The sequence below is a fragment of the Panicum virgatum genome, chromosome 3N (assembly GCF_016808335.1).
Source record: "Panicum virgatum strain AP13 chromosome 3N, P.virgatum_v5, whole genome shotgun sequence".
In the NCBI taxonomy this organism is placed as follows: Eukaryota; Viridiplantae; Streptophyta; class Magnoliopsida; order Poales; family Poaceae; genus Panicum; species Panicum virgatum.
Window position 1 is genome coordinate 28,640,130 of NC_053147.1, and position 26,985 is coordinate 28,667,114.

Sequence of the window (26,985 nt, forward strand, 5' to 3'; positions counted from 1 at the left end):
ACAAATCCTTTCTTCAGAGGTGCTTGATTGATGGCACTGACAAGCTGAACAATATGACTTGAAACATGAAACTATGAAACTATGGTTCAAGGATGAACCTGATATGGATATTGTTACTGTGCCAGTATATGAATCTCCATGTCTTTAAATGGCTCGCAACTTTACAAGAGAAATATCAATACAATAATCAAATGTAAGCGCTTGCAAATGTGCAAGCCGCTACCAGTTAGGCAATAACAAGTGAACGACTGACTACAGGAGGTCCCTGAGAGTTGTGGTTGTCCTGGCATTCTTCCTTTTGCCCTGATAAAAATCAAGTTTGATTTTTGAGACGTCTAGAAATAATGAATGTTATTCAGCACTGAGATCTCAAAGTCTCAAAAGTAATACAATGTGTTACCTTGGACTCATGTTTCCTTGCTCTGCTCATCAGGTGGTCTGCTCTGTTCTGGGAGCCGCTCTGCAGGGGCCGTCCATGCTCGTCATACAGTATGAGCCCGCTGAATCGTGGCAGCTCGCACCTGGTCCCCATGAGGATCCTCCGCTGCCACACCGGCGTCCTCCTTGGTGTCATCGGAGTCCTGCACCACTCTGCTGCAGCAGCTGCCCTCCCGTCGGCTGTCGCGCCACTGGACATCGGCGGCGGTCTTGTCTTGTCTGCTGCCATCGGCTCCACCGCGACAATTCTGGTGCTTCCGCAAGGGAGCATGGGGTGCTTAGGCGCACGGAGCCTCCTGCTCAGCGCGTCCGTGCAGTCGTATCCGCACTTGTCATAATTCCTGCTGTCCGCTCTGCCAGGTTTCTGTAACCTCGAGCCGCCATAGCTATGTGTGTGGAACACTAGTCCCTCTGGCTTGGACTGCCGGCCGTTGTTCCTGACGATGAAGAGCGCCTTGGGCGTGCTGCGCCGGGGCTCGGGCTGTCCCCTCTTGGCCTTCCATGGCAACATGGATGCGCAGAGTCCCATGGGCGCTGTAGATTCAGGAATATGGAAATATGGAGAAGACAATTTTGCAGAAGGCACGCGCTGGAGTTTGTACTGAGAATTCATATAGCTTGTTCGCGGGTCCTTTGCATTGAATTTTGTTTTATGGAGCAAGCAAGCAGAACGAGATGACTAATGGAAGTGAGCTAGATGGGGAAATAAAGGAAGGTTGCTTGAGCTATCTGGGCTTTCTTTTCCTTCCGTGCATCGGAGTATGTATCCGAAGCCTTGCTAAAGAATAAGTAAATTCGGGGGTGGAACGAATTGCTTCCCCGCAATTCCTTCGAATTGCGGCGTTGGTTGCCTCTTGTGCGAGGCCAAATGTATTTGTGTCAACATCCACAGCCGCCTTGTTCGATCGATGTGCTTTTCTTTGCATGGGACGTATGCATTCCCAATTCTGGTAGCCTTTGCCCGGGGGTCAGATGAGTGGTATTTCTTCATATTAAATAATACTCGGTAATGCTAATTCACGAGCGTCCGACGTCAGGTTGAATTACACCGCTGGAGGTTTCATTGCCTGGCCTGGCGTCCTCATCCATTCGTTCTTTGAGCCCGTTTCTTCCATATACAACAAGTATCACGGGCTATAGGACCAGATAAACCCCACCCGACCCAATTAATGCGTGGGCCGGGCTTAGGCCAAATTTTTTTGACCTGACAAAAAAAAACAGGCCGGGCTCGGGCCGAATTTTTTGACCCGAAACCCGACCTGAGTTTTATACACAAAAATTCGGATTTGATCCGACCCGAACCCGACTCGACCATGTGACGGGTCGAACGGCACTCGACGAGTGCGTTTCTATTGATAAAGTAGAAAAATACAAGATTACAACCCCGGAAGGCCATAACCAGACAACAAAAAGAGAAAAAAAATAGCACCGGCGGGTTGGATTGGGGCATCAACACGCCGAACTCAACACTACTCAACAAATCAGGCCGGTCGGATTGGGGCATCGACGCAGCCGCACAACTCATCTCCACAGCAACTCCACGCGACAAAAATCAGCAGAAGCAGAGCTCGCGGCGCTCACCGAACCATCCACACTCATGTAGTTGCCGAGAACTCCAGACGTGACCCTGCGTCAACAGAGAACCGAAAGATGCGGACCGCACCGCACCGGGAAGACCACCGCCATGCAGGATCCACCACCGCCGTGCCGCTGCAACACCACCGACCACCTGACGGAGTGATACCACCGAAACCGGACCTCTCGTAGGCTGCCACGCAGTCGCCACCACGATAACACAACGCGCGGGGGCCTCGCCACTTCCGCCGTTGGACCTCACTCTCGTCGCCTCGAATAATCACCACGCGCGGGGGCCTTGCCACGCCCGCCACAGTACTCCACGCCAAGGTTTCGTTTTCTTTATTGCCGTCGAGGTGGTGAGCAATGTTGCCCCACGTCCACGTCCCCATCAAAGCTGAGCCACCGCCGCAGGCCGGCCTCACCTATTTGCTTCACCCGCGCACATAACCTCCGCTGCCATGCCAGGAAGCCGGAGAAGTCGCTTGCGCCGTCTTCCGACGATATACCGCACCGGGAAACCCAGCCAAGCTGAGCAGCCCGCCGCGATCCGCTGCAAGCCAAGTCGTCCCATGATACCGAAGCCGCCAGCGCCGTCCTTCGACGCAGTCCCACGCTGTACTGACGGTTGCCAAGCAACGCCAGCCGCCGCGGTCCGCTGCAAGCTGCCACAACTGACAACCATGCAACAACCACCGGCCGCCACCATAGCTGCGAACGGCACCCACGAGAGCTCAGCATCACCCATGCAGCTCGCCGCACGGCAGAAAGGCCAACTCCGTCCAAAGCTGCCGATGAATCAATGGATCAGGAAAGTCCAGATAGGCCTCAGAAGACGACGCCTCCAAGGAGGACACGACGCCAAAGGCGCCGCCGTCACTCGTCCAGGAACTGGACCAGGTTTTCACCCCGAAAACCCCGTGTAACAAGGTTGTTGCTTCAAGATGACGCCCCCAACAGGGAAACGACGCCCTAGGGCGCCGCCGTCATCTCTACCATCAAGAATGCCGGCAAGGGCTTTCGCCCGGAGCTTCCAAACCCTCGCTACACGTTCATGGCTTGGCACTTTCGACTGTTGACACGGCAGCCCGTCCGGAGTGGCGCCGCCGCCGCGCCTCCACGTACCATGCCGCCGACCTCCAACTCTGTTGTGCCCGTCGCCCGGACCTCCTCACTCGTGGCAATCACCCTTGCACGACTGCCGCAGCCCTCCACGGCGTGGTCCTTCACGGCATAAACCGGCGCAGCAACGCGTGGCTGCACAGCCCCCACGGGCCGCACCACGCCGCCGGTGGGGCCCAGCCTACCGCCGCCGGCCTCCTCTTCTACCACATGCGCAGCAGAAGAAGGACGTGCCGCCGATCCCAGGCCGGAAGGACAGCAGCCGCAGCTTGTCCTCCGCCGGGACGTCGGCCCTGTCAGCTCGCCCATCGCAGCTCCTGCTGCAGCGCTCCTGCGGCACGCAGCTCCCGCCTCAAACGGTGTTGCAGCAAGGCGGTAACATCCCGGATTTTTTCGGAATGTTATAAAGTCTAAAAATGTGAATTTTTAAAAACTTTTGTGTGCAAGTGTAAATAGGTAGAAATAATGTAAAGATTTAATTCTCTTCTAACTCAAATCCTAGTAAATTAAAGACAAATAAAAAATAAGGATGATATTTTGATAGTGTGCAGTATTTGAATTTATTTGGATCTTTTGAATCTACTTGTTTAAAAATGTTTGATTGAATTTTATTTGAATTGGGTGGAGTTTAGTTTGAATTGAACCATTCAAACTAAACTCAAAATGCTAACTATCCCCTAACCTCACCTTGGGCCCAAACCCTTGAACCAACTCAGCCCAAGATCTAAACCTGGCCCAGCATGACCCACCTTGACCCGGACTGCACAGCCCACAAACCAACCCGCGCGGCCCGCATCGCCCCCACCTCGCCAGCCCAGTCTCCCGCCTTGGCCCAACCCGCGCGGCCACCAGCCATCCGGCCCAGCTTGCCGCGTCGCCCCTCTCCCCACGCCTGCTGCCGCTGACATCCCGGTCCCGCCTGTCAGCCCGCTCCTTCACCCCTTGCCGCTGACAGCCGGCCCTCACCTATCAGCCGGCGTTGTTCCCCTTTCTCCCTCGCGAGGACGCCGCTCGCCGCCTGCTCTGCTTTTTCCCTCGCGCCGCGCGACGCCATCCCCGCTCCACGACAGAGGCCCGCAACTACAGCCGCACCTCGTGCTGCCCGCTCACGTCACTGTGCCCCCTTCGTCCACCTTTTTCCCTCCTCTGCTTTTCCCCGCCGCGCCGTTCCACGCCACGACAACGCGCAGAGCGCGTCCTCCGCTGGCCGCCTGCCCGCTGACGCCACCGCCTGCACCCCCGGTCGGCCACCTCCCGCGCGCGACTTCGAGCCCGGGTCGAAGATGCCTTGGATGCGCGCCACCCCGCGCCGCGAACCGCCACCCACCGTGCAATCCTCGGCGTCCGTGCTTGTCGAAGCCCTAGCAGCCGCCTATAAGAACCACACCGCCGCGGACCCAGACCCTAGACACCCAATTAGGCTTTCCCTCTCACGCTGCCGCCGAATTCATGAGAGGAAGGGAGAAAACATAGGAGGGAGAGAAGGAGGATGAGCCGCCGCCGGGAATCTCCGTCGAGCCAGCGCCCGTACATCGACGTCGACACAGCTGCGCGGCACGGCACTGCTCCGATGTCCTCCTGCACCGCCTCACCGCTGCACCAAGCCCCGTCGTCCACAGGCCCGACGGTGAGCTCCGCCACCGCACCCTTCCCTCCGCCTTCACTCTGCTCTGGTGAGCCTTGGCCGCCATGGCCGAACCCTAGATGGCCCTAGGACCTCCCTGCCCTTTTGAGTGCTGCCTGCAGGGACCCGTCGTGCCGCAACCATAGCCCGCAGACCGCCGCCATCGTTTTACCTGCGCCGCCGAGCCGAGCCCTCTCGGCAAGGCCACGCCGCGGCCCTGGAGTGCCAGGAGACCGCCCACGCGTGCGCTAGCCCGTGCCCGGGCAAGCCAGGGCGCCGCCCTTTGGCGCGCCGCAGCGAACCCCGCGTGCATGCCGACCTAGGCCACCGCCTCACCGGTGCTAGCCCGATCTAGTATCCTCACCTAACCACGACGCCGCCCCCACACCGGCACCCAGGGCCAGGCCTTTTCCTTGCCTTGGCGCCGAGCAAAGCCGCCACCTGATCCTGCTTGCCGCGTCGCCGTCCTTTGGCGCGTCACGGCAAGCCTCGCCGCGCTCGACTCCTCCATGGCTGTAACATCCCGAAAATTCATATTCAAAAATCATTCAAATTCAAATTTTTTTAAATCTAATTGCATAAGTTCATCTCTTGAGCTCAAATTTCCTTGTCACCTAGATTCTATCTTTTGCCTAAACCTCTATTTAGCTATTCTCTCTCATCATATACGCTCTAGCTAATTAGCTTCCTCCAACACTAATCTCTCTTGTTTTGTTTCTCACCTATGCACTCTCCCGTACACAAGTTGCACCCGCGTAGCGGCTTTTAATCACCTGCATGCAGGCTTAGCATCAAGCTAGCACCCACACGTGCATGCAAGCTTTACAGACCGAGGTTTTCGCTGTGCTCGCTCTCGCTGGCACATGCAGCAACACTTAATGGCATGCATGCTGCCATTAGCTAGCACCCACGTGCATGCAAAGCTTTCAGACAAGCTTTGGCCCGTGCTCGCCTTCGATGACGCTGAGGCACAGCAGCAGTGTGTATGCACATGCTCGCCACAGTGTCGCCGGCGTCTTTTTCTTCTTGGTCTCGCCTGCCCGTCGCTCACGACTGCACGTGCCGCAGTTCGCTCTGCCGCACCCATCATCTCGCCACAGTTCGCTCTGACGCAGCCATCACTTCGCCGCAGACCGCCGCGCATCAAGCTGCCGGCCATCAGCTCGCCGCTCCGCGCCAAGCAGTCCCGCGCACGCGTAGCTACAGCACCGGCAAACACCAGCGCCCTCGCCGGCCTTTGCCCGGCTTTCGTCGCCAACGCCGTCAAGCACAGCGCCGCGCCTGGCCGCACATGATCGGCCGCTCCTCCAACCCCCGGCCTATAAAAGGCGACGCCGAGCTCTCCTTGCCGGCCACCCAGTCCTCGCCGAGCCAGGACGTGTTGGAATTTGGGCTTGGCCCATTAAGGCACATGTGGTGTAAACTTTTAATCCCACATTGCTAGTCGAAGTTGAGGAGACCACGTGACTCTCCTATATATCTAACCCATAGGCTTCACCGGAGAATATCAATCCTATTATTCCTCTTGTAAGCCGCCGCTAGGCGTTGTACACAAACACCCGATATAGTGAAGTTCTTGCTGGCTGGCGCCCGTGGTTTTTACCCTTCGCATTGGAGAGGTTTTCCACGTTAAATCCTCGTGTCTTTCTACGGTTTGATCTTTCTATTTTTCATCGTTTTGTTCGCCGTCGCTTCTAACAAGAGGTATGGTCTGGTACACCTGTAGATTATTCACACTTGAGAGTTTTTGGCTGCACTGCTTATGCTCATGTTGATAATGGAAAATTAGAGCCTAGAGCTATTAAATGTCTATTTCTTGGTTATGGTTCGGGAGTCAAAGGATATAAATTGTGGAATCCTGAAACTAGAAAGACTTTCATGAGCAGAAGTGTTGTTTTCAATGAATCTGTGATGTTTACTGATAGTTTGTCCACAGATGATGCTTTAGTTGAGAAATTGCAGTCACAAGTTAGTGTGCAGGTGGAGCTTATGGATGACCATGAAAATGAAGTTGTTGGTAATGATGTTTCAGATAGTGTTCCTGATACTGTTCAGCACTCACCTCCAGTTTCACAGTCTGATTTGCAGCATGAGGAGGATGTAGATTTACCTATTGCTCTTCGCAGATCAAAGAGGAGTTGTGGACCTCCAAACCGTTTAATTGAGGAGTGTAATCTGATTTATTATGCTTTGAGTTGTGCTGAACAGGTGTAGGATGCTAGTGAGCCAGCAATATATTCTGAAGCCATTGATTCTGTTGATAAGGAGAAGTGGATCTCAGCTATGCAGGAGGAGATGCAGTCTCTGGAGAAGAATGGCACATGGGAGATTGTAAGCTTGCCTGAGAAAAAGAAGATTGTTCGCTGCAAATGGGTCTTCAAGAGAAAGAAGGGTTTGTCTTCTAGTGAGCCTCCAAAATTTAAGGCAAGGTTAGTTGCAAAGGGTTTCAGTCAGATTCCTGGTGTTGACTATAATGATGTGTTCTCTCCAGTTGTGAAGCATAGCTCAATTCGGACTTTCTTTAGTATTGTTGCTATGCATGATCTTGAGCTTGAGCAGTTAGATGTGAAGACTGCATTTTTGCATGGAGAGCTTGAGGAGGAAATTTACATGGATCAGCCAAAAGGATTCATAGTGCCAAGTAAAGAGAATTATGTTTGCAAATTAAAGAAGCCCTTGTATGGTTTGAAACAGTCTCCTCGTCAGTGGTATAAGAGGTTTGATTCATTTATGTTGTTGCATGGTTTTAAAAGATCTGAATATGATAGCTGTGTTTACATTAAGATTATTGAGGAATCACCTATATACTTGCTGTTATATGTTGATGACATGCTTATTGCTGCCAAGAGCAGAAAATAAATCACTACAGTAAAGAAATTGTTGAGTAGTGAATTTGATATGAAGGATCTTGGTGTTGCTAAGAAAATTCTAGGTATGGAGATTACTAGAGACAGAAAATCTGGTTTATTATTTCTTAGTCAGCATAATTACATTAACAAGGTTCTTCAACGTTTCAATATGTATGATTCAAAGCCAGTTAATACTCCTATTGCACCTCACTTTAAATTGTCAGTTGCTCAGTGCCCTAGTTCTGAGGAGGATGTTGAATACATGTCAAAAGTCTCATATTCTAGTGCTGTTGGTTCTTTGATGTATGCCATGGTTTGCTCTCGCCCAGATTTATCATATGCTATGAGTTTGGTTAGCAGATACATGTCTAATCCTGGTAAAGAACACTGGAAGGCAGTTCAGTGGATTTTCAGGTACCTCAGAGGAACAGCAGATTCTTGTTTGAAGTTTGGGAGAACTGATCAGGGACTCATTGGTTATGTGGATTCAGATTATGCTGCTGATTTGGATAGGCGCAGGTCACTCACAGGTTATGTGTTCACTGTTAGCATTTGTGCTGTGAGTTGGAAGACTACTTTGCAGCCTGTTGTTGCTATGTCTACCACAGAAGCAGAATATATGGCTATTGCTGAAGCGTGCAAGGAGTCAGTTTGGCTGAAAGGTTTGTTTGCTGAGCTGTGTGGAGTTGATTCTTGCATTGATCTATTCTGTGACAGTCAAAGTGCTATTTGCCTCACTAAAGATCAGATGTTTCATGAAAGGACAAAGCATATTGATGTCAAGTACCATTATGTTCGTGATGTTATTTCACAAGGTAAATTGAAGGTATGCAAGACCAGTACTCATGATAATCCAGCTGATATGATGACTAAACCAGTTTCTGTAGCTAAGTTTGAGCTTTGGTCAAGCTTAGTTGGTTTGACAGTTTAGCCCAAGAGGCTATTTGGCGCCAGAAGTTATGTTCTTTGTTGTGTTCAGGTGATGATTTTTTGATATGCTACAAGAAGAAATTTGTCTCAAGGTGGAGTATGTTATATTGTGTTCCAAATTCTGATGGGAGATTGTTGGAATTTGGGTTGGCCCATTAAGGCACATGTGGTGTAAACTTTTAATCCCACATTGCTAGTAGAAGTTAAGGAAACCACGTGACTCTCTTATATATCTAACTCATAGGCTTCACCGGAGAATATCAATCCTATTATTCCTCTTGTAAGCCGCCGCTAGGCGTTGTACACAAACACCCGATATAGTAAAGTTTTTACTGACTGGCGCCCGTGGTTTTTACTCTTCGTATTGGAGAGATTTTCCACGTTAAATCCTCGTGTCTTTCTACGATTTTATCTTTCTATTTTTCATAATTTTGTTCGCCGTCGGTTCTAACGTGACGCTCCGCTAGCCAAACCACCGCTTGCAAGTTCATCTTGCCCGTGCTCTGCTCTACGCACGAACCAAAGCCACCGACCGACCCTCCCCCTGAGCAGCTCTGCGCCAAGGCGAGGTCCCCGACAGCTTCTTCCATCCCAGTCTCCCCACCAAAGTTGAGCTCGACAAGCTCGTGAGGCCACGGCCACGGCTGCCACGTGGCCAGAGCCGACCTGCGCCTCTCATGCTCGAAGCTGTCAAAATGAAACCCCCTCGCCCTCCTCTTTCTCCCCATGTTCTCAGTGTCAAGTATGGTGGCCTGAGCTGCCGTACGGCAAGTTGCAGAAGCTTAAGCTGCCTCCCATGGTGGCTGAAGCCTAAGGAGCACGAAGCCCCTGTCTACCTGCCCCTTCTCTGTTTATTTCTTCCTAGGCCTAAAAGTGCAAATCACGCCTAAAAGCCCAAGTACATCTCAGCTCATCTTAAACCAGCCCATCACGTGCAACCCAAAGCATGTGAAGCTCCCTTCTATTTATGTTAATCCATTTTCAGGATTAGTTAAACACCCAATGTTACAACTACAATATCTCACCCATCCAAACTCAAATTCCATTTATTTTTTTCCTAAATTCTTCTAAAATCATACACTATCTATTCCTCCTATTTTCATCTTCTCTTGAGCTCATTTTATGTTTGTGCTTGCTTGTTTTTGTTTGTCTTGCGTGCCGTCATCACCGTAGCCGACGGTGTGAACGAGAGAGAACCGGTCGACGTGCAGTACCGCGAGCAAGTGTGGGAGGACCAGTACCGCGACCCCAAATTCGAAGGACAGTACCTCGATCAGGACTTCCCGAAAGGCTTTGTGAACGGCAAGTTCAATCCCATCCTTTGATGCATGTTTTGTCCTAGTTTTACAAACACAACCCATCGGCCTGTTTTGCAAAACTGCATATGTTTTGACTGCTGAAAACATGGTTAGATAGCCACTCCTTTGATTTGTTATAATCATTCCTTGACCACCTAGATTAATGTCTGAATGTGATCTGTTTGGACGTTAATCGCTGCTAGAACGCTTAGGACTTTAAACACGGTACAACTTGTTTTATAAAAGGAAAATGTGTGAGTGTGTGTGGGAAGGAAAAATGTAGAATTTTCGAAAGATGAGTTTAGACAGGATGGATGTCACTTCTGTGTGAATTGCCGAATGGTGTGCTCGTACCTGTGTGGTTGAGCAAGGTTGGGATATATCCATCTTGTCACAATTAAGGACCGAGTTGATGTGTCATCTTGCCTAACTCCACTATCGTGCAAACCACTCGACCGTTGTATGTGGCAACGGCTTAGCATAAACCCCACTAGTTAGTCTGATAGCCATAAGAAGAGCTGAGAGCAACGGGTGACTAAGGAGAAGAGATAAGCTCTGTGTGACTTATGCCCCGGTTAAACCTCGGAGATAGGTCAATGACCCCTTGGTGGATCCCGTGGTGGCTAGTCAGGTTTAGCTAAGGTGGGTAATGGCTTTGTTGGGATCTACACCGACACTACGGTGATCGTGCTGTGGTACCCCGCTTGTGGGTAAAGTTGCACACCTCTTCAGAGTTAAAATTTATTCGAATAGCTGTGCCCATGGTACTGGGTGAGTTATGGTTTGGTCACACAACTAGCATTTCTTCTGGGAATGGATGGGTTGGCGTGAGTTATTTTGGAAAAGTGTCCGGCAGCTGTGCCGTGTGCTACGGCGGATGAGGAGTCCGGTAGCAATTTAAAACTTGGATCCTGTGTGGATCAACCCTACGTGTACTCGGTACAAGACAATTGCTTTGGAAAACCCTTTTCTTTCAAATAAACCCATGCATAAAAATTAGCTTTCCGCAAAGTAAAACTTAGCCTTATTCTTGATTTATACTGTGCATTATATTCTGTTTATACCCCCTCCGTGGGTGTGGTTGGACTTGCTGAGTACGTTTGTACTCACCGCTTACTTAATTTTTACAGAGGAAGATCCAGACTTTGTTCCCGAGGACGTTTAGTAGGGGTTCCGTTCTGCACCCAACCTTGCCTATGGAAAGGGTCACCAAGCTTCGTATGGCGCAAGACTCTGATGACCTCTTCGTAGTTAATATCGTTGTGTGGGTTTTAGTTGTTATCCTCGCGATAGTGGCGCTTCACTGCCCATTACAACGTAGAGTTGTACGGTGATGTACCATCTGATGTAATAAATGTGTTATTAGTCTCCTGGGGCTGATATTGTATCACATTTAAGTCTTCTCTTATGAGGGGACGCTTCAATGGCCTTTGCCACGGCCGAGCCGAACACAGACGCACAAGCCGGCGCGCCCACGCCCCCGCGCGTGCGCGCGCTACCTGGGCCTGAACAAGCCAAGGCGTCGCCCTTTTTGGCACGCCGCGGCAGACTCCGCCGCCCTGAGCAGTGTCATGGCTGCGCTATCGCCTTGCCATGGTCGCACCCCAACCCAAGTGTAAGGATCACCGGGGTGTCCGACCCTAGAGGGAGAGGGGGTGAATAGGGTCGCTAATCGCTTTCTATCCTAGGGCTTAATCTATTTACATAAGATAAACCTAACACGTCCTACACATGCTAGTTATGACTAAGGTTTATCTATGCTACTCTCTACTTACCCCTAAAAGACTTGCAACCTATAGCCAATCCTAATCAAACTAACTAGGAAAGTAAAGGCACGTAAGATAGAGTAAATGCGGAAACGTAATACGGTAAGTAAAGAGGTAAGGGAGAGAATATGAAAACTCCCGTGAAGACACCAAGACATGATTTAACGTGGTTCGGTTAGGACACCAAGTCCCTCCCTACGTCCACGGCCACTTGTCCAACACGAACAAGTGTGATGCCGAGTCTCTTCGCTTGATCACCGTCTTGCGTTCGCCACCAAGGCTCCCGGCAAGTAAAGGCTAAGTGACCCCAAGTCACCAAGACAATGCCACCGCCACCGTCTCTCTCGAAGCATCACCAACGGCGTCGTCTTCACTATCGGAGCTTCTCACCAAGAGGGGTCTCCTTCCCCGCATAAAGTGTCGTTGCCGCTCCACACCAAGTCAGAGGGTCACACGACGAGTACACAAGATGCTTGCCGCAGCAAGACTTTCACTCAAGCCAGTTCTCTCAAGAACTAAGCCTAAACAAGCACTAAGCACTCTCACAAGTGTGCTTAAGCCTATATGATGTACAATGAAGCTCTAAGGTGGTTGGAGAGGATCTTTAACTCTTTTATGCTTTCATAGTCTCCAGCAACCTCAAATGACCCGGCCTTGGGGGTATATATAGGCAGCAAAAGCCAATATAGCCGTTGGAGAAAAGCTGCCAGAAAAATACTTAACGCCGGTTAATCCGACGCACCTCCAATAGCCATCGTCGGTTCAACCGGTGAAACTAAAGTGCCCGCCTCAAAAACTAGCCGTTACGTGTACGGGCAATCAACCGATGCTGCGTCGGTTTAACCGGTGAGTGTAGTTGTCCTGTGAACTCTGATAAACCAACTCTCTGGACAACTGCACCGACGTTCACAAAGACCCGATCGTCGGTTCATCCGGTGTATAGACCTTGCCTCAGCTTCTGGGTCCATTGCACCGACGTTCTCAACTTTCCTAACGTCGGTTCAACCGGTGATACTAAACTTCCTGGTGTGCTCCAAGTCAATGCACCGACGTATATGATTTTCTCAGCGTCGGTTCAACCGATGATACTAAAGTATTTCTGTCTTGATTTCTTTGACTTGGATTTCTTCACGATCTCTTCAATTCTTGTCCTTTGAACCACCGTAGGTGCGGCCCTTCGGGCCTAGCTATGCCTATCTTCTATTTGTCATCACTTAAACCTAAAAGCCTAAGAATGGTCATCTTAACAATCATATTAGTCCAAGTGTTGTGTTGTCTATATCAATCACCAAAATATTATATTGAAATATGGCATGAGAGGTCATTTTCGCTACACCAAGGCTGTGCTCTGGGCCTTCACCCGTGCACGCACCACGTCGCACAACCTTGCCGAGCCGCCGTCACGTCCGCGCGCGGCGACGGCCAAGCCGCCCTCCGCACGTAGTACCGCACGAGCCATGCCTTGGTGCCTGACTGCACGCGTGCGCTGCCCACGCCATCGGCCCCTGACCCAAGTGCCGCCGGCACACCGTGATCTCCACGCGGCAACGTAGAACACGAACCCGACCACGTGCACCGTGCCTTTGCCGGTGCCGTTCGTCGCCGTCCACCTTGACCCCTCCTTGACCTCGTCGGAGCCTTGCCGCCACCCCCGTTGGCCTCGTCGTCGCCGCGGGTTCGAGAAGTTAGAGCGCGCACGCACGCCAACCTCTGCCCTCCTTGCCCTGCCCTACCCTTGCCTCGCCACTCCTCTGTTCCACCCCGCCGCGTCCACCTCGCCATCGACACGCCTTGCCCTCGCCTCGACCGCCGCCGCCGAGCACAAGGAAGGAGAGGAGCCATCGCCGAGGGGGGAAAGGAACGCCACCGTCGCCGTCGCTGCCTCGCTGTTCGACGCCATTTCGCCGTAGAGAAGAAACGGAAGAAAGGAAGAAAGAAGAACGGGAGACTTGCCGGGCCGAGACCCGCTTCACAGCCCAAACCACCGAGCCGAGCCGAGCTGACTGAGCGAAGCCAGCGCAACGCCCGAAGCCAAACCTGAGCCGGCCTGTGGAGCCGTGGGCCCAGCCGCCGAACCGACCAGCCGCACGTTTGGGCCAAACTGAGCTGGCCTGCCTCCCCTTTGAGCCCAAAAACCCTAAAGCCTTTTCTTTTTCTTTCCTTTTTAACCAAACTGACACGCGGGACCCACTGGTCAGTGACACAGTGTCGCTGACACATGGACGTGGACCTGTTGACCGTTGACTTGGTCAATGTTGACCAAGTCAACGATGACGTCAGTATCTGCGGACCCCGTGCTGACGTCAGCATGACACGTGGTACAACCAGAGGCAGCCACGTGTCAGCCTGTGTGTTTTTCTTTTTCCGAAAATCATTTATTAATTTCAGAAAATGATTTAACACTAGAAAATTCATAATAAATCAGTCGGAGCTCCAAAAATTATGAAACCAGTTTCATAATTCTTCTAAAATCATGATCTACACGTTAGAGTAGGTTTTGTTGTGTGGTTGGATCTTATTTGAGCAGTTTTGTGCACTTTCGCACTTCAGTCCCTATAGTTATATGTAATTACGAATAGGTCCCTGCGAGAAGGAGCTGACCGACGCCCCGGACGATCAAAGGATCCAAAAGGACGTACCCGGAGGCCAGAAGCCCCAGGAGACTCAGGAATACTACGAAGAGATACCAGGTTCGCGCCCATCTACGACTTGAATTCCTATTAGGCATTGCTTGCTAGAATTGCTATTGCTTTGTGTGTGTGTGTGTGTGATGAACCTGCATGGCCTATTTATTTACTATATTCCTTGCATACCTATGATTCCTTGATTGATTCTGGAATGTTTTGGCTACTACGAGAGTGAATGGGAATCGGAATCCGTGATATGATAGTCTTGGCATGCATGAAGATCCACCATGTGAGGAGCCAGTGATAGGGCTTTTTGCGGGGGCAAGCGACAGGCCGGGGATGTGTAGTGGGCACATCCTAAGGAGCACCTATGGCGGGTGTAGGACGAGGAGGGGCAATACCTGTTATGGGTGCCCAAGGAGAGGCGATACCTGTTATGGGTGCCTTTGGCGGACCACTGCGGAGGACCGCGCGAGAAGATGCTTTACCCCGGCAAGATTAAGGACTTGAGCTTGTGGACCTGGAAACGGAACTATATCAAACGTGCACGCCACTTATCCCTGTATGGGCGGGGGTTCCAGCCATTCCTAGCTGTGGCGAATTGGCTTGTAGTCCAATGGTAGGACGGTCCAGTGGGACGCTACCCACCAGGGTTCAAATTCTGGTGCTCGCACCTTTTCCTGAGATTTTCCTAGGATTTACCGATGTTACACGTTAAGTGGTAAGCGACGTTCCCGTCGACGACGAGGCGCCAGTGGTGACATCGGGAATCTTCAGATCTGCCGGTGCTCAGTCCTTTGGAGGTTCTCATAGGGGTAGGGTTTGCGTACGTGTATTCATAGGGTGTGAGTGTGCGTGCGTGTTGTGGGCGTCTTCGTTGTACTGTGTGATTCTAAAAAAAGCCATTCCTAGCTGTGCGGTACTAGGACTGTAGGAGCTTTGTGTCAGGAGAGGGTAGGCCACGCATGCCCATGGGAATTCGGGGTGCATTGGGCCCGGTCAGGTACTCCGACCCTAGTCTCCGAGACTCTCGAAGCCAGTTGGCCAGGTTAGAGATTCACAACCCTGGGACATTCGTTGCAGCGAATGTATTCCACCCTGGGGAAGCAGGATGGTACCGTCATAGTTAAGGAGTCATGGTTGTGGGCTGTGTCTCAGGACGGCGACGGCCGTCTTTGCAGCCCGAGTGGGTACGTGTGTACAACCCCTGCAGGGTGAAAACTATACGTATAGCCGCGTACTAGGTCATGTACAACTCTGAATTCGGCTTCACATTCTAGAGTAGATCCACTTGCTATATTTCTACCTCCCTCTAGTCCACTTCCTCCTGTGGAGTCAGATGAGGTGTAGGGAGAGGGAGTTCCTGCACCGACCTGTGATGGGTGAGAGATATAATTATACCTATTGATATGTTTGCATAGGAAACCTCAGCCTATCCATTAGCTATTTTTATACCTTTTTGCATCTACTTAAAGCTTGCATACGGATGGTGATGTGAACTTATCCCGTCCTTGGGGATAGCCTGGTAGATGCAGGATCTGAGCGGAGGATCATCCAAGAAGACGAAGGATGAAGCTAAGGATGGTTCGTGCTACGCTCAAGTGCTGCCTGTGGAGAGGAGACATCAAGATGAAGGATGCCTAGAAGAATAGCTACCGATTTCGATTTCTGTTTGCTTTCTTTTAGCCCAAGGGGCTTGTACTCTGATTTTCGTACCATAACCCTCAGGGTTATGTAATAAATAAATCCATGTAATGATTTTCAATGTTGTATGTCTGTGATATATAATTGAAATGAGTTTTGTATGTGATAGCTACTGATCCAGGGATTATCACGACGATACAGGGATTCAGGTTCTCCTTTCGGAAACTCGGGTCGTTTCAAAGGCCGACGTCGTGCCCTCTGCCGGACATCACCGCTCCGCGCCGTCCGTCGCTCAGAGGGAGAGGGGCGGAGACAACAGATCCGGTGGTGGGAGAACCGGATCCGCCTGCAGCCGGCCGGAATCGCGCCGTTGTGGCTCCAGCCCGACGCCCGGCCATGGCCGCCGATGCTGGCCCGCCCCAGCTCTGGAGGCCCCCACCGGCCGATTCGCCCTACCGTCGCCTTCCTCGCCGGCCGCCGGGCTTCCGCGGGCCCGCTCGGGCGACGACGAGGGAGGGTGGAGGCGGCGGCTGGGGGTCTTGGAGCGGCGGCGTGAAGGGGCTCCCTCGGTCTCCTAGCGGGGGCGACGCGAGGGAGCGGACTCTGGTTGGCTTATTTTCATTATTCAGTTGCAACTGGGTCGGGTCGGGCCGGGTACGAGCCGAAGAAAAACATGTCGGGTTTTTTTTTATCCGACCCGATAAATAATCAGACCTAGTCCAACATCATTGAGTGGATGTTGCAAAGCGTGGCGGCATAGGAAACATTGCGTCCCTCCTCCCTGAGCACTTAGATCATAAAAAAGGGAAATTTTTATTACTTTTTTTGTAGTAAAATCTCTAAAACGTCTTACCACAATAGTGAAAATAATTGCAATTGGAAAACAAGCGGACCCTATATCTTTCCATTTTTCCAATAACTATTGAGAGAAACCAATAATCCACTCTAACTCTCCCCAAATAGAGGGAGTGTTGAAGCTCTTGCAATACTGTCGGTTTGAGATAAAATTATTGGAAAACTGCAAAATTAACCCTCGTAACAAATATAAAAGAATTATTAGGACATTCCCATTAGATAGCTATTGGAAAAGATTTATTATTAGGAAACTGCTCCAGCGAGTTGAGCCGTTACAAAGTACTACGGGCCTAGGAACTTAGCCCAGCGACGGGCGAAACGGACTAGACGGGATTCCACAGATGGGCTGTTGGGCCGCAGCGGAGTTTTAGGCCTTCCGTCCGTACGGCAAGCACACCGACCTCAAATGCGACCGTTGCCTCCCCTGCTCGTCCTCCCTCCGCCCCCAATCCCCTCCAAGGTCGTACCGCCAGCACACAACTCCCACGCACGGCGGACCTTGGCAAGACAATCGAGCACCAACCGCCGCCGCGGGCTCGTCCCTTCTCTCCCCGTCCGCGTCCTCCCTACTGAGCGGAGCGGAGTTGAGGTGAGATAGCCCGGGTTGGGGAATCGGTTCCCCCGGCCGCTTTTTGCTTGCATCGACTTAACTCTGCATAGATTTCTTGCCCCCACCCCCCGCTCTTCCTTGGTACGATGTGAACATCCGAGTCGAGACTCGAAACCCTAAGGTTGCCGCGACGTCCCTTCCTAGTCATGTATGATCGCGTCGCGCGCGTTAGGGATGGGGTGCCCCGTTTGGGGATCTACCCGCTCTTATTTCGCTATTTCTAGATGTGCTCTATCCAAGAAGCGAGATTAATATCCGTGTTAGGAAATCGCGTCTTGGGGGCGCGTCGCCAAGGTTTCAGGGCAGCGTGTTATGCCGAAGGATTCTAGTCGCGTACTGGATTTTCTCTAACCCTATGACAGTTAAGAATTGTTAGGCTGCTTATGTAAATCTCTCTGTGATCTTGCTTGACTTCATAGACGGCGTGTGTTTTGATATTCTTGGGCTAGGGCTTGCATTAATCGTAGGGACTGATCCAACCTGCTAGGATTTTCTAATGTGAGCTCTATTACACAATCACTTTAAATTGCTACCATCAGTATACTTTTGATACATCAAATTCCAAAATGTATCGCTGTAAAAAGAAATGTAACTTTTCTGCCTGTTCCTTCTTCTCCCGTTGCCGCCGATTGTGTACTTTTGCTGTGATTTCGTCATTAATAATTTTATGTTTATCTAAATTAGCACCTGCATAGCGGAACTCTGCCCAGGTGCCTTCACCCCTGTGGTCATCGATAAGTACTTATGATGCGATTTAGTTCCTTGATTCCTTCACAATTTCCTGTCTATCTTAAATTAGCAGCTGCATAGCATGACTTTGCCGCCGATGCCTCCCCCCTGTCCCTGTCGATTACTTTTGCTGTGATTTAATTCATTTACAGTTTTCAGTCTATCTTAAATTTAGCACTAGCATAGCACATTTCTGGATCCTTTTTAAACTTCAATAGAACAAAATAGCTTAGTGGAGTTGTTTTGTATTTTTTTACTATTTCTGTATTCTGATTATTTCTCCTTCATCAACAATTGAACTTCAGTTGGGCTTTCAAGGTTGAAAAAGAAACCGTTCTGTTCAGTCATGGCTTTCCGAACTCCAGCAGCTGTTCTGCTTAATGAGAATATGCAGATGATACAGAAAGGTGAGATTGTTTTTTTCCTGAAAGCTGATTTGTGACTGACATTTCCTGAAACATATAACCAACTTGTTTGATCCACATGTTTAGGCAAGAGGGCTGATGCACCAAGTACCAAACCAATGAAGCCATCAACAAAACCTGGGCTTCAGGAGCGGAAGGCTCTTCAGGATGTGTCTAACATTCCTAAAGGCACTGCTTTAAGTAACAGCTCCTCCGTCAAAGAGAGGTCCATCCTGAAAGATAAGTCCACTGTGAAAGAAAGGTCCACCCTGAAAGAGAGACCTGCTCTTCACAACGTGTCTAACACCCTCAAAGAGAGGTCCATCCTGAAAGAAAAGTCTGATCTGCGTAGCCATCAGGCAATTAATAGCCCAGTGAATATTTTTGCTGATGAAGAGACCAAGAAGTGTCATGAATGGGCTAAACATGGGGTGGAAGGCACTCACTTCACCGGAAATGATTCTCAGAAGTTGGATAAGGATGTGCAAGACAAACGTAAGAATTTTTAAGTCTGATTATTGCTCTTTTTCTTTCTTCAATACGCATGTTGTATTTTCTTTTTCTGTAGTTGCGTCTGTATGACTGTGTATGTTATATAGGTGTCAAGAAGAAAGTGGCGAAAGTTATGTCAGCATTACATGGCTGGTCAGATGTGGTAGTTGATCCTGTGATGTTTCCAGCTACGGTATGTGGCCCAACAGTACAATAATTCACATTTCACGCAGGTTGTCTTAAGGTCCAAGTACTTTACCACTGATTTAGATTCAGTGGGTATTCACATTTGAAATAGTCAGGTCTGTTTCTATAAGCCTATGACGCTACACATTCGCAGTCAGGCATAAAAACTTATTATTCTTAAATAGGGAATTTAAAAAGTACATCTTCTTGCTATTTTGTTGCTTAGTTCTTGGACAGCTGGAGTTATGGGTTAAGCCAGTAAAATCATTTGTCACCTAGCTTTCCAGAGTCAACATAGTGCTTTATGTAATAGTTTGGCCTATTATGTTTGATTAGTTACAAGCAAGGAAGAGAACTTGCGGCGATGAATTTGAACTGTTCTGCACTTATGTTACCTAAATTTGGTTGATAAATCGATTAAAAGAGCTTGGTTTTGATGGTTCATCCATGTCTTGCATGAAGGAATATCATGTCTTCTGTCATGTAAGATTATACAATGTTATCGGCTGACAAGCTTATTGTGCTGGTAGTAACTATTTGGCAAGATATGCTTATGAGATGGTACTTCAGGCGATTCAGAATTGGGCTCTTTTACTTTAAAACATTTCTTATCCAGAAGTATGTTCTGAAATGTGAAGTGTCTTTGAATAATCATCCTGTTTCTAGATGTTGGAATTTTTTTCTTTGCCAGCAGTACTGAACGAAACTGGTTATCTACGAATATGTATTGTGTCACAAGATACGGACATCTTGTTCCATTGTAGGCTCTTCATTTTGTGTCACTTAAAAATATCTCGTGTCATCAGAAGGAGTCCTACGCATTTTACTTGTCATTTGGTATGACACTGCCGCTGGCCTATTTTTGTCTAAATGTTGCCATTTAAGGGGGGAAAACACCAGAACTCCATGTAGATTAAGGGCTGATGATATGTACCATCAGTAGAAGTTCAATGACATTTCATTCATGTGAATTATTCATCATCTTGAGTGTTTCAGTTATCATCTGCATGCAGTTTGAGTTATGTCCCGCTCTTGACACATACAAAATGCTCAGAAACTGTTTAAACATGTACATAAATCATATGATTTTTTTCCTGCATATAGCTCCATTTAAAGCAAGTGAGCAACAGAGCACCAGAAGCATAATGTTCCAAAAAATAGCGTTCTTGCATTCTTCTCCATTCTTGCTGCACATTATTGTACTATAAATGTGATATCATATGTCTCTTTATGATTTAGGAGGTTGCCAATTTTCCAGAAGAACTAAAAGAACTGGAGCTGGAACCAGAGATTCTCCCAGACAACATTAGGTATCTCTCTACCTCAGGCAAGAGGGCCAAACCACTGAAGCCATCTGTGAAGCCTTGGCGTCAAGGGCGGAAGGCTCTTCAGGATTTGTCTAACACCCTCTCAGAGGGGAAGGGTCTTCAGGATATGTCTAACACCCTCAAAGAGGAGTCCATCCTGAAAGAGAGGTCTGCTTTGTTCAGCCACAAAGTGACTCAGAATCCGCTGAAAATATTCACTGTTGAAGAGACCAGAAAATGTCATGAATGGGCTAAGGATGTGATTGAGGGCTCTCACTTCACAGGAAATGATCCTCAGAAGTTGGACAAGGACGTGCAAGGAGAACGTAAGAATTTATGTTGTGATTGCTTTTTTGTTTCTTCAATATGCTGATAGTATCTTGTTCTGTTTGATTTTTTTTGAAATATTTCAGTTTACTCGCATGTAACATATACTTCCCCATGCAGGTGACAAAGCACAGCTTGCTGAAGAATCTTCTACTGATGTTGAGCATGACGAGTACCCATTTCTGGACAACAATCCTGTTAAGTTTGAGCTGCAAGATGGGCCAGGGATCCCGGACCTGCGAGCGGATTGATGAATCTATGCCTGCCTTAACTGAAAGCTATGCTTTTGCTGAGCTTTATGCTGCTTGCTCTGTAGCACTCTATGTAGTATGATGTATAGTATGCTAGTGGATTTGAGATGTGTATTATGTAGGAAGTGGTGTTGCCAGGTTGATGTTAAATCATTTGCTGAATATAAGTATGATGGGGGTGAATACCGTTGATGCCGGCTTTTACTGTTATCACTAGCCTTCTGGAGGCTTTAGATTTCTTTGGGCGAATAACATCAATCATCTGAACATGCCATGGGCACATGAAAGAAGTTTGGTCTAGTAATTGCCGGTGCACTGAGATGCTCAGATCTGAAGATGAGGTGCTACCTTATCAAGAAAACATGATGAGCATCTCCAAGAGTTACTCATTTTTTATTCCTCAAATCATAGTTTTTACCAACTCCCAAAATAGTATGGGGAGGGAAAAAATAGACCATCTCCAAGAGTTTCCTATATTTCACTTGGAAAAGGGATCGGGAGTCACAATGTGGTGCCTATTTTTGAGCACAAAGATGAGGAATAGGCCAATTGTTAGGAGATGAGGAATTAGAATAGGGGACTATTAGAGAGTTTTTTTTCTTTTTCCAAAAAAACAAGGATGGGAAAGAGAAATAGAGAACTATTGGAGTTGCTAATAATAGTATTTTTTTATTTCTTTGCTATAAACTTCGTATTTTGATATATCAAATTATAGATTGTTTCAATTTACTACGATATATCTTGATACCTAGGAAAAAACTTATAATTTGAAATGGGACCAGCATGTACTACGCATGATATCAGTTGGCGGTTGCTGGGTTGTGATGGAGGAGATTCCCTCGCTGTCAGCCCAGAAGATGTTCAGGTGTATGGTTTGATTCGATGAGGCCTGCTCTGCGGCACCTCCGTGAGTCAACCCGGCGCATCTCCCGTGCGCACGGCCGAACCAAAACAGAAGCCCCGAACCGACGCAACGCGCGTACGCGTTTACGTCGGAATGGAGGAGCTTCGTGATTCGCCCCTGAAAGTCTACTGTCCTCGGCCTTCGACCAGTTCTACTTCCACGGTTCCATCACATGCTTTCCAGCACCCTTCCTAAACGCTACTGCCACAGCTCTAGCTCCCCACCACCGGTCAAGAAGTTGAAATGAGCTGGAGCAAACTCGGAGGAAAAATACCATCGAATAATAGATACTCTCTCTATTCTAAATTATAAGTCATTCTAAGAATTTTGGAGAGTTAAAATTTTTCAAGTTTGACCAAATTTATATAACAAGATAATAACAATTATGATATCAATTAAGTATCGTTAGATTCTTTGTTAGCTATATTTTCATAGTATACTTATTTGATATCATAAATCTTTGTGTTCCTCTATAATTTTAGTCAAACTTTAAGATGATTTGACTCTCCAAAATTTTTGGAATGACTTATAATTTAGAACGGAGGGAGTAGACACCTCCGCAATCAACTTAGTCTAAAAGGCCAAAAATACAAGGGATCCCAAAATACAATCTAACAGTGTCTTAACCACACAAAGTTTTTTTTTTAATGTTGCAAGAGATTTTTTATATTGCAAGTGTTATTTATTAAAAATATTGCGAGTTGAACGGTAGAAGTGCCGCACATAGTGCTAAGCAAAATGGATGACCCAATAGACTAAAGGGCTAGTTACAAAGTCAACTGTGGTACTCCCTTCATTTTTTTACATATCATATTAGATTTGTTGTATGTCAAACTTGTTCAACTTAACCAAATTTATAAAAAAATATAATAGCATCTCCAGTCCTAAAATTGTTTGATTGAATCTATTATGGAATATATTTTGAGAATGCATATATTTAGTAGTATAAATATTGTATTTATAAATTTAGTTAAAATTGGATAACTTTGATTTATGACAAATGTAATATGGATATGTAGAAAAGTCAGACTAAAGGTGTGTTTAGATCACTTTTTATTTTGCATTTTTGCGTTTTTGGAACGAAATCTTCAATATTTGAAGTATTAAATGTAGACTAATCACAAAACTAATTATAAATCTCGTCTGTAAACTTAGACAAAAAATTTGCGTTTTACGATTTGGGATCTAAACAAGACCTAACTATGTCATAGCTTTGCGAGTCAATTAAAAATCAATTTGTCGGTCAGGGAAAAGCTGCCCTAGGACCGGTTTCTGAGTGCTCCGCCCACCCCTCCGCCCGATCTGTCCCCACTTTTCAGTGGCCGAGGACAAGTTTGGCAGGATTCACGCGTCCCCGTAGGCCGTAGCAATCTACAAATCCCCACCCGTCCGCCGCCCCGACAAGTCCTTCCATCCGCAGCGACGCGCAACAACCGCGTCCCGAGCGAAAATTCCCGATTTCCCCGCGGCCTCATCCCATCGGGGAGAGAGGGAGAGAGATGGCGTCGGTGTCGGAGATGCAGCCGCTCGCGCCGGCGGGGTACCGCCGCGCGCCGGAGATGAAGGAGAAGGTGGAGGCGTCGGCGGTGGACCTGGAGGCCGGGACCGGGGAGACGCTGTACCCGGGGATCTCGCGCGGGGAGAGCGCCCTCCGCTGGGGCTTCGTCCGCAAGGTCTACGGCATCCTCGCCGCGCAGCTGCTCCTCACCACCGCAGTCTCCGCCCTCACCGTCCTCCACCCCACCCTCAACGCCACGCTCTCCGACTCCGCGGGCCTCGCGCTCGTGCTCGCCGTCCTGCCCTTCATCCGTAAGCCCCCGTGTTCACGTCTGGGTTTGCTGTGCTTGGTGTGAGAATATTCTGCTTTCTGATATCGGTTGATTAGGGTGATGCGTTGCCCATATACGGCACTAATTAGCGATTAGTTTGATGCGTTGGTCGAATCTAGATTCAGACATCTGGATGCAGTGTTCCTTTTTGTTAGTTACGACGAATAGCTGTTTGGATCTGGCTCGAATAGCTGTTTTGGATCTGGATCCAGGATGTAACTAACCCAAGCTTGAATTTTGTCACATGTTTTGCAGAAGTTAATGGGTCTTTGGTCTCCCAATTCCTTAACTAGATATATGTTGCTCAAATTTCTTTTTTCTTTGCAATTCATGTTACATGCTTTACAAAAGTTAACTGCACTTAGTGTGGAGGACCTGTATAGATATTATAGATGTGCACTTACCTTAACTAAGGTTTCATAGGGTCAATGGGCTTCTTAGGTCTAATACGTAATTTAGTCCCATATTGATTATGAATTCTAAAGGATATTATTTTACATATTCCAGTTGCATAATTTAATTGGGAAAGTGGACTATTTCCATTGTCACTTGTCAATTTTTCCAGTTTAATATTTCCATGATTGAGTGCTTGATCCCTGGCAACTTGATCACATATTCTGAGCAGATGATCTCATCCAGGCTTCATAGGAACTTGCCTGGTCTCACATGTGTAATGTGTTGTACGAAGTTACTATGCGACAATTATTGTGCTGATGATGAGTTGTTCAACTTGCAGTCATATTTCCAATCATCAAATAGAAGCATGTTGTAGCTCTAAAATTTCTCTCAACTGTATTGTGCACTTGACACAGCATGTGCAGTGATTCCATGATATTAGGAGCAAGAGAGGTTCACTATGTATAGTGGGAGCCATTTGTGTCTAATGAGTTCTAGTGTTGTTAAACTCTCCGCATGTTAAAGCCCATGTTACAACATTAAGAGATGCCAAATGCATAACCAAGTTGAGAGAGCTTAGCATTGCCACCGATTTGTCTTGTTCCAATTTGATGTTTGTCTTGATCATCTTCAACTCAACCATAACATTGCAACATGTTACAACACTATAATGGCCTTACTTAGGGATCCTGGTTTGTTGCCAGGGAGTGCTATCGTGCTGATAACGTGTTGTGATATCATGGCTATGTTGCTGATGATGCAATACAAATATAAATTGGAACAAGAGAGATGTGTTGTCGTGCTAGCTTTGTATGCCTTTATTATGCCATCGATGTGGTGTAAAGGTGGATGAAATTGCCCCAGCCCTCAGGATAGTGTAGGAATAGGGTTAATAGTGGAATTTGAGTTGAGGATTGATTTGAGAATATAAGGAGATACGAGTATGGCATTTTGCAAAGGAGGCATGAAACTGAGTTGGCATTTGCCTTTTAAAAGGAATTATCCAAAACCCCCTTACTACCTTACTCTATAGAGTAGAGTAGAATTGAGTGTGGAGAGAGAAGTAGGGGAACAGCTTTCGAGTGCTGGGTGTGTACATATTCTCTCCATTTTTGTTTGCTTGATATTGAATTTGGCTATCATCAAGGTTTTTGACCAATATTAAAAGATTGTAGAATGCCAATTTTGTAGCATAAAAGTAGCAAAAGTTGACTTGTAATCAAAATTTCTATCATTGTGCATTTAAAGCTCAACCAAAGTCAATGGTGTCAAGTAAATGAAAATGGAGGTAGTATAATGTATGGCTTGACAATGCTTTCTGCAGCAAATGGCTTGACCCAATTGAGGGTTCCGATTATCTAGCTCAACTGTAGAGTTTCTGGGTTGCTGTTTGCCAGATAAACAGGCATACAAGAATGCTTTGATAATTAAATCAGTAGATTTTATCTGTGGATTATGGAGGGATTCAGGTTTATTTTTACTTATGATAGTGTCTATCTTAGGTTTTTGCTAGCATCACTGTTTCCTCTTATGACACCCAAATATACTTTCTTTTTGAGAAAAAATCTGAGCAGCCATGATTGTTATTTTCAGTAACTAGATTGGTTTTTATTCACTAACTATATTCTGATATTTTTTGCAGTGTTGATCCCATTGTATCATTATCAGCACAAGCACCCCCACAATTTCGTTTTCCTGGGTCTGTTCACTTTGTGCTTGAGCTTCAGCATTGGTGTGGCTTGTGCTAACACTCAAGGTTTGTTATTTTTCTTCAAATAGTTTGATTCTTTTTCTGTGGATATTTATTGTGGTTTTGTTTACCAATCATTTACTTATTGCAGGAAAAATTGTTCTAGAGGCTTTGGTATTGACAGCTGGTGTGGTTGCTTCTTTGACTGCTTATGCCTTCTGGGCTTCAAAGAAGGGCAAGGAATTCGGATACCTGGGGCCTGTTCTGTCTTCTGCTCTTACTATCCTTGTCCTAACAAGCTTTCTTCAGGTAATGCCTAATAAGCTCTAAAGGGATACACTCTGTTCACAAATACGTCATGTTACCACCTGAGCAATCCAGTGCTTGCAATAACCGTTTGTTCTGTGGGGGGTGCTGTTTTGCAGATTTTCTTCCCACTGGGACCTGTATCGGTTGCTTTATTTGGCGGGCTTGGAGCTTTGGTCTTTTCAGGCTTCATTCTGTATGACACCGAGAACTTGATCAGGCGCCACACCTATGATGAGTACATCTGGGCGTCTGTTGGGCTCTACCTTGACATCCTGAACCTGTTCCTTTCCATTCTGAACATGCTCAGGAGCATGCAATCCGACAACTAGTGGGCTCCATCTACATGAACTGGACCTTGTGCCAACCTGGTCAGGGCGCCGTCCTTTGCATGGTCCCGTGGTCTTTTGAACTGTAATACGTATACAGCCCTGTGAGTCCGACTATCGTCAGAGGGTGAGATCAAAGTACAACATGCGTATAGTTCTTAGTTCGAGTCTGTCTAATTTAACACTGCCACGGTCACGTGCCGTAAGATTGTGATGTCATGCTGCCAATAATTTTCACATTGCTTCTTTTGTGCCTGCGCGTGCCTATTTGCTCTCTCCTTATTGGCTTCGGTAAAGGATTTCTCCACATTCATTGTTCTCAGCCAGCAAATCATACTGCAGGCGGAGGGCGTGTTTTACAATCGCGATGTGCCTTTCGCAGTTCGTAGAAGTGGAGTTCTCTTCAAGGTGCATTAGTGCGCGTTTGCTCTTGATGCGTGCTGAGTTTGTTGCTTTAGCTGCACTGCTGGTGCATCCAATTATTCAGTTACGGGAAT

General features: G+C 47.9%; 3 protein-coding genes across 4 annotated transcripts; 2 read left to right on the forward strand and 1 right to left on the reverse strand.

Annotated features, from left to right (window-relative positions):
* Positions 1 to 80: 80 nt before the first annotated feature.
* Positions 81 to 1,165, reverse strand: LOC120668097. Its single transcript, XM_039948040.1, has 2 exons — positions 401 to 1,165; positions 81 to 303 (listed from the first exon to the last, which is right to left on the reverse strand). The coding sequence occupies exons 1-2, from the start codon at positions 1,049 to 1,051 to the stop codon at positions 253 to 255; spliced, it is 702 nt and encodes a 233-aa protein (XP_039803974.1). The 5' UTR covers positions 1,052 to 1,165; the 3' UTR covers positions 81 to 252.
* A 15,975-nt stretch (positions 1,166 to 17,140) lies between these two features.
* LOC120665540 lies at positions 17,141 to 21,324 on the forward strand. Of its 2 annotated transcripts, XM_039945129.1 has the most exons (7): positions 17,141 to 17,317; positions 18,373 to 18,474; positions 18,559 to 18,966; positions 19,071 to 19,156; positions 20,389 to 20,782; positions 20,904 to 21,002; positions 21,043 to 21,324. In XM_039945129.1, the coding sequence occupies exons 2-7, from the start codon at positions 18,414 to 18,416 to the stop codon at positions 21,114 to 21,116; spliced, it is 1,122 nt and encodes a 373-aa protein (XP_039801063.1). In that variant the 5' UTR covers positions 17,141 to 17,317; positions 18,373 to 18,413; the 3' UTR covers positions 21,117 to 21,324. The 2 variants fall into 2 exon arrangements, with proteins under 2 accessions (XP_039801063.1, XP_039801064.1); XM_039945130.1 differs by having other exon boundaries at positions 17,145 to 17,317; positions 20,904 to 21,324.
* Positions 21,325 to 23,274: 1,950 nt separating this feature from the next.
* On the forward strand, positions 23,275 to 26,743 carry LOC120665541 (BI1-like protein). Its single transcript, XM_039945131.1, has 4 exons — positions 23,275 to 23,747; positions 25,806 to 25,919; positions 26,005 to 26,162; positions 26,279 to 26,743. Exons 1-4 carry the CDS (start codon positions 23,438 to 23,440, stop codon positions 26,489 to 26,491), a joined length of 795 nt encoding a protein of 264 aa, XP_039801065.1. The 5' UTR covers positions 23,275 to 23,437; the 3' UTR covers positions 26,492 to 26,743.
* Positions 26,744 to 26,985: the final 242 nt, after the last annotated feature.

Coding starts and splice junctions, on each gene's coding strand:
- LOC120668097 (XM_039948040.1), bottom strand. CDS start 1,051: ATGAATTCTCAGTACAAACTCCAGCGCGTGCCTTCTGCAAAATTGTCT. Junction 304..400: donor CAAGGAAACATGAGTCCAAG/GTAACACATTGT, acceptor GATTTTTATCAG/GGCAAAAGGAAGAATGCCAG.
- LOC120665540 (XM_039945129.1), top strand. CDS start 18,414: ATGGCTTTCCGAACTCCAGCAGCTGTTCTGCTTAATGAGAATATGCAG. Junction 19,157..20,388: donor CTGTGATGTTTCCAGCTACG/GTATGTGGCCCA, acceptor TTTATGATTTAG/GAGGTTGCCAATTTTCCAGA. Junction 20,783..20,903: donor CAAGGACGTGCAAGGAGAAC/GTAAGAATTTAT, acceptor TTCCCCATGCAG/GTGACAAAGCACAGCTTGCT.
- LOC120665541 (XM_039945131.1), top strand. CDS start 23,438: ATGGCGTCGGTGTCGGAGATGCAGCCGCTCGCGCCGGCGGGGTACCGC. Junction 23,748..25,805: donor CGCCGTCCTGCCCTTCATCC/GTAAGCCCCCGT, acceptor TATTTTTTGCAG/TGTTGATCCCATTGTATCAT. Junction 25,920..26,004: donor GGCTTGTGCTAACACTCAAG/GTTTGTTATTTT, acceptor TACTTATTGCAG/GAAAAATTGTTCTAGAGGCT.